The following is a 7,028-nucleotide window of genomic DNA, read 5'->3' as shown; positions in this document are numbered from 1 at the left end:
ACGAGGCGGCCGCTCGGCCTGGGCAGCGCCGGCACCCGCCCATTGTTCGCCGTGGCACGGGCTGCCGGGGCAGGCGCAGCCGCGGAGGAAGGATGTCGGTGGCGGGGCTGAAGAAGCAGTTCCACAAAGCGAGCCAGGTGAGAGGAGCGGGCGGTCCCTAGGGCAGTGCCCGGAGGGGGCCTGGCCACTCCTACGTGGCATCCAGGGGTTACCCTCGCCCTCCACTTCCTCTGCTCTCTCACGCCAGGTTTCCTGCCAGGTGGAGGGATCCAGCCCCATCCCCCAGGGGTATCGCTCCTCACTCTCCCCGGCTCCCCTCCGCGGCTGGAGGTGCGGGGGCTTCCTCCTTCCCCCGACGTTTTGCCTCCTGGTCACACTTGCGGGGCAGGGGAGAGCCCATGATCACCAAGGTGGGTTCCCAGGGGAGGCCTGCCCCTTGCACTTGGGGCAGCCTGACCCCTGAGAGTTTCCCCACATGCAGGAAACCGGACTGCAACAGTTTGGGGACTGCTTTCTGGCTTGCCGCCCGGGGCTTTGGGCTAGGAGCGGGTGAGGCTAGGGGGCACGTGAACCCCAGCGTCTCTGGGCCCTGGGCTTGCACATAGGATGCCTGCCACAGATTTGGGCAGTACCAGAAGCACCAAACCAGTGGGCCTGGGAAGGAGGATACTTGCCCAGTGGTAGAGCCACAGAGACATGAACGGTTGAGCTCTGCTCAGTCAAAACTTGGAACTTGACTCTTGGCCTTGCCCAATCGAATTGGGAACTGATTTGGCCCTTGAAATGGAAAAAAAGCATATCCTCTGCCAGGGTCAAGAATTTACCCTCTACTCAGGGATTTATCTGCAAGGGGTGTACAGCCTCTCACCCAGGGGACAGCCCCTTCTCTGGCCCCTTCCAGAGCCAGGATTTTCCCTGTCATTCCAGGGGATCCTTTTTTGCTTTCTTTCAGAAGGATTGCTCTTTATTTGGCCTTTATTGCTACGTGCGTTGTGACTTGAGGCCTTAAGAGAGGATGAGCACTTTCTTGTGCTTGGTACTGCACACCCCCCACTTCTCCGAAGAATTTGTTGCCTTTTTCATCCCAGGGGTTAGCTGCAGACAATTTGGGCGACTGACCTTTTGGGTTTTTGACCATCACATCTGGGGTGTCACTCATTTGCCCTCTGGGGGGTGCCATCCCTTTTCCAAGGCTCCCCACCCGCCCATTTTCTAGGTGCTCATCCTTCTGTGTTAAGCTTGGGCTGCCAGAAAGAGTTGCCTCTTCTTTTCCATTCCCAGCCATTTGTCCTTTACAGTACCCTAATCTCTTCCAAGCCCCCTTTTGGTGTTCTGCTCCATACGTAGTGGGATCCTCTGACATAATTTTGTTGATTGTCTTTTTTCACACTGGACATGAAACCCCTTCTGGTTTAAAGGTGCAATGGCAGCAGCATATTACCTGTTGCCTTGAAGGGAATGTATTCTGGTAGTTTCAGGAACCATCCTTTGTAGCTGAAGTTGGTAGACTAGCAGGGAACTAGAATTGCTTCAGTTAAGAGGGAGGAAAAAGCAAGAAGCCCAGAACACCTGGCTTGCAGGTTAGACTGCTTACTTTTAAGTCCCGAGAGCTGTACAGTTCAGTTTGTTCTTGTTAATGATAATGGCAGCACCAGAATTAGCTGCAAGCTGTAACCAACCAGTTGGAGTCTAGTTGGACTATTGCCAGTTCTCACTGAGAGCCAAGGAAGTGACTGTTTCTTGCTTACCCAGGGTGTTTTGTGGTCCTGGTTTCTGATAATTTACTAGTGGCCAGTAATGCAAGTATGTAGAAGATGTTTGGAAAAAGGGGTAGGGAAAATATATTTACCATCTCTCATCTTTCCTTGTAATAGTGTTGTTGCAAGGCATCTGTATAATGTGTGAATGAGCTGGGGTCAAGAATATGCACCCTCTGCTCAACTCTCATCATGCCCCTGAGAACATGTGGAGTTCCCTGGATAAAGACATCAAAAGGATAATTTGTAGATAGTTTTTGCTTGTGGTGCACCTTGAGAATAACATCAGGTGCTGACAGACAATGTAACATTATCTGTGGCATGTCCATAATGAAGAGAACAAAAGAGCCTAGTTCATGAAGTCAGAGATGTAACCAACTGCACAAGCAATAAACAGCATAGAAATTGCTAGTAACAGCATGTTGCAGGCTACCCCCAAGGAGGAAATGAGTTAATCGAAATAAAGAAGTTTTATGTCCAGAGTAAGCTAAGTGTAATGGGAAAATTTCAGTTGATGGGAGGTAACAATTTTATAGATCTAAATGGATATCTACTAATACATTTATGGATTTGCTATTAGCCGGGAGATTTTAAAGAGCATTGCATGACTCAGGGCCTGATCTTGTTTCCATTTAAGTCTGTGGTAGAGCTTCTGTTGATTTCTGTGGATAGACTAAGTTCATAGTTTTGAATTCAGATGACTCAAGACACCAATGATTCTTGGGGGGAAGAAATATTATTAGTTGAAATCCCATGTTGGAGAAAAAGGTAATATTGGATTGTGTTTTCTAAAGTATTGAAAAACATCCCAGGCATTTCTTTAGAATAAGTAAGTGTTGGAAGAATTCAGCAGCCAGTGTTGGATGAAATGAAAAAGGGTAAAGTAATAGATGGGGAAACACATGAGGAAAAAATGGGAATTCATATATGGCCAATATGTATGTGCTGTCTAATTCATACAACTTGGCCCACATTCAGCATTACATTACATGTATACACAACAACACTGTACAGTAAAAAAAAAAATGCAGGGTAATAATGTAATGCCAACTAGGGATATTACATAATTAATTTAAGGGATAGTGTACTTACAATAATGCCAGAAAATGTGGAGCATAAAAGGAATATTGTCCAACAGGGCTTTTTGTTAGCACATAAGGAATAAGAGAGAATTGATAAAAGATATACACGCCTTTCTGCTTATACAAGAGGTAGGCATTGCTTGGGAAAAACTGAAATTAATTCTTTGCCTTAGTGTTCCCAAAGGAGGATGGGGACAGATGACAGAAACTGGCAAATTTCCCAGAGGAGGATGAGGAAATACTGAAGGGAATGAGGATCATGCCAGGACATGTGATTAAGGAATGAGAATAGCTAAAGACTGACAGGACCTGGAGACAGAAATTCGGAAGGATAAGAGAATCTCCATTATATGCAAAATTTGAGAATATGCATGTTGTGACATTTTTTAGGCACTTATGTTATGAGAGATTATTACCCTGTAACACCAGATTTGATGACATGTTTTGAACTTGAAATCGGAATATGTGATATTCTTCTATTTAGTGTAACAGTAATTTGCAGTATTTGTCTTCTGTACTGCAGACAGAACACCAAAAGTTTTCAGAGAAATTCTAGGAAAAGAGACTTTTTTTTTTTTTCTTTTTATTTCTGTGCTGCAATTTTTACATCCCCTTTCTGCAAGCTCCTTTGTTCACTAGGTTTACTTTCAAGTTCTGGGTTTCAGGACAAACGCCATTACAAGAAGTTTTGTGTGCCACGTTGTTAACTTGAACCATTGAATAACTATTGTTCTGATTAGAATGTTAATGTAGTGTGTCAGAACTCCATGAGCAAGTAAATTTGAGTTTATATTTTAAAAAATGAATAAGTGGCCCTATTTTGCTAGATTTGAAGTGTTTACAGAGAGTTAAAGATTATGTGCTGCTGCTTCTTGGTTAGTGTCCAAACAGGCCCTCTTACCTGTAGATTTGCAACTGTAATTCATGAACTAATAATCAATATTTATCCCATCCTGGAATTTTTTCCTAATTATACTTCATTCCCCCTTTCCATCTCAGCCCCCCCCTCCCCGGCCTGCCTGGGAGCACAGGTACACAGTGATGATGTCCCCTAGTTCAGCAGTCCCTTGTCTGATAGTGGGTATGGGTGATTAGTGTTGCCTATAAGAATCTGTCTGATTCAGTACATGAGGGTTAGGGGCAGAAGTTACACATGAGCTGGCATAAGTAATTGGAAACCAGCTCAGAGTTGTAGCACAACAGAAGTTCAGTACACATAAGCTGCTTTCAAAATGGATGGAACCAGTTTAAGATCAACTTGGATGGATGGTAGTATCAGATTTAACTGATTTAGATTAAATTGGTTTATTGAACTTCTGTCCCATGTCCCCTCCAGATTCAAGTTAACTCACAGTCTCCAGCATTCCAGGATGCTTTGCACCTCCCCTGCAAACTCTGCCTTGCAGGGTGGGCAGGTTAGCCTTGGTCCAGGCTGTCTGCTCCGCCAAACAGGGGGCATGCTCTAGCGCCCCCGACCTTCTGGCCTGAGCAACTGCAGGCATGTGGCTGCATTTCCAGAATGGAAAGTGAATATCTGTTCACTTGCTTATCGGTTCAACCTATGCAGCTTAGACTAACCTGTGAAGAATGATTCGATTTAGCCTTGGGCTTTTTGATTGTCTGTTCTTAGCCGAGGAGCTCACCTCTCCAGTGTTACTTTTTAGTTGTATTTTTGCCTATTCCAACTTCTGAAAGGCAAATTTTGCTTTGCCTTTCTATCCATGGAAGCCCCTGACTTGACTGATTTAGGTATTTGTCCTTAAACGTGCAATGGCTTTTTAAGCAATAAGAGTCAGTCTACATTCAAGCTGCACAAGCAGACTGAAACTGGCAGCATCTTTCACATATTTCTGTGTTACCAATGCATGTCTCTTGAGTGAGGACGCATTAAGTTGGTGAGCTGTGCTCTCTGCCTGATGTGCTGCTCTGCTTCTTGCCCCATGTGCTGCTGTGTTGCTTGTTACTTCTCTGTTCTGGTGCATGCTGAGAGCTAGCTACCCCTGACCTAAATGAGGGGTGGACTGCATTTTCAAATGCAAGGGGGGATATTTTAGAAGGTTTTTGTTTGTTTGTTTTTTATTACAGTCACAAAAGACATGGTGATTAAGATCCCTTAACATACAAGATGTGCTGTTATTATCGATTGACCTCTAAAGACTTTATTGACCCTAGTAGGAAAATGTAAAGAGCCATTAAGTGGGATTTTCAAGGCAACTGGAAGCATTTGGGTACCTACTACATGAGTATTTAAACTCCTTCCTTTCTTAGGCACCATTTGAAAATTCAAGCTATGATACCTCGCTCGGGGAGCTTGCAGCTGAACTCTAGTTGGTACTTTTTAAAAAATAAACTACATACAGCATCTGTTAGTGCAAAAGTCCTTATGCAACCATGCCCTTGATATCTAGAACCTACTTAGGCAACTTGGCTTAGGTAGTTATAAGTATTTTCTTTTCATTGCCTTCATAAAGAGAACAATTGTTAATGTTTCTCTGGGAGAAAGTGTGGCTTCCAGTTACTGGTGCTTGGAGCATAAAGTGATATCTAATAATGTAAAGAGAGTATTCTTCAGTGGCCTTGTCTCTGTACATCTCCTGAATGATACAAGCCTCTTCAAGTAATGGATCTGTTTGTAGCAAATGTTTCTGAAGGGCTACTTGCATTGATTACTCTAGTCTCTGTCACCACCAGCTGCTTTGAGGCTGGATTCTGATCTCGCTTTATTCTAACTACATTGATTTAAATGGAGCTACTCTGATTTCTCCCCATGGAAGTAAGACCCGAATCAAGACCTTGTCATCACCTCAGGCCAGAATGTGTCTCTCTGCTTCTTTCTTCAAGCTCTTCTTTTCCTTTTAATGTACCTATCTCAGAAGTAGATAATTTCTTAGGCCATCTGTAGTACTCCTTCTACCTTTTAGATAAATCACTGTTGATATTGGGTAATATAGAGGCTTATCTACCCAAGAGTTTACCAATTATAATACAAGCAGAGAAACATGAAGCCCCTAGCATCAAGGCACCCCTTCATAATTTTTCAGAATTTAGGGGCACCCGGGCTGAGAACCACTGAGTTAGAATTTAGCTTGGGGGGGCAGGCCCTCGCCCACTGTGCCTGCTTTTTCTACCACCTTCCCCTTTCCAGCCCCTAGTCTGCAGCTCCATACCTAGACTCCAAGCAGCCCCTAGCAGATTGCTAGTATCAGACCCCCTTCAACAGCACTAGTAGCACCAAATCGTGGCTGTGCACAAGCACAAAATGGCATAGCTTTGTTGACAATTGATGAGTGACTTTTTTTTTTTTTTTTGCAATTGTAAGTTTTTTGTTTTTTTTTTCCTTTTCTGTCCAGGCCCTGGGCAGCCGCCCAGTTCACCCATGCCTGTATCTGGGTCTGCTAGATTGTACGTGAGGGGGCAAGTGCTGTTTTTCCAGGGACTCAAATGCTGGCATCTGCCGCAATATATGCTTGTGGCCCAGTGCATACTGCTGGGAGAGAAGAGGAGCCATTGCTTCCTTCCTGGCTTAGGGGCTGGATGTTTACACACCCCTGGAAGGATCTTGAGTTGTCCTGCTTGAGAATCACTCATCCATGCAAGTAAAACCCAAATTTTGGCTGTTGGGGCTTGAAGAGAGATTCCCTTCAGTTGACCAGCGCTTGCAGGTATTTGCAGCAAGAAACTATCAGGGACTGTCAAATGGTGAGGGCTTTTAGTAGTCCAATCTGAGTTAGATATAATGAATGAGGATTATAAAGTTCTGTTTATTCTGTTCCCAGTTTTTCATTGTGCAGTCTGGTGTCATAGTTTCATAATTTCATAGCTTCTAGGGTTGGAAGGAACCTGAACAGATCATCAAGTCTGACCTCCTGCCTTGGGCAGGAACGAGTGCTGGGATCATAATACCCCAGCCAGATATCTGTCCAACCTTCTCTTGAAGACCCCCAAGGTAGGGGAGAGTATCACCTCCCTTGGGAGCCCATTCCAGAGCCTGGCAGCCCTAACAGTAAAGTAATGCCTCCTGATATCAAGCTTGAACCTGCTCTCAATCAATTTGTGGCCGTTATTCCTTGTTATCCCAAGTGGTGCCCTGGGGAAAAGAGTCTCACCTATTTTCTGCTGGTCCCCCCGGTGAGTTTATAGCCGGCCACCCGATCCCCTCTCAGTCTTCTCTTGTGGAGGCTGAACAGGT

The 7,028-nt window shown here is 44.8% G+C and overlaps 1 protein-coding gene across 2 annotated transcripts in view; it reads left to right on the top strand.

The window, feature by feature from the left end:
• The first annotated feature begins 6 nt into the window (after positions 1-6).
• Positions 7-7,028, top strand: part of SH3GL3 (SH3 domain containing GRB2 like 3, endophilin A3) — a 137,122-nt gene continuing 130,100 nt past the window's right edge. For both annotated transcript variants that reach the window (XM_019504120.1, XM_019504121.1), the window contains exon 1: positions 7-137. In XM_019504120.1, coding sequence (XP_019359665.1) covers positions 93-137 — 45 coding nt within the window. In that variant the 5' untranslated portion in view covers positions 7-92. The remainder of the gene's footprint in view (positions 138-7,028) is intronic.

The sequence above is a fragment of the Gavialis gangeticus genome, unplaced genomic scaffold, assembly GCF_001723915.1.
Source record: "Gavialis gangeticus isolate Ggan-Ray unplaced genomic scaffold, GavGan_comp1, whole genome shotgun sequence".
In the NCBI taxonomy this organism is placed as follows: domain Eukaryota; kingdom Metazoa; phylum Chordata; order Crocodylia; family Gavialidae; genus Gavialis; species Gavialis gangeticus.
The sequence above is the reverse complement of the archived record's forward strand: the minus strand, read 5'-3'. Positions and strand labels throughout refer to the sequence as shown.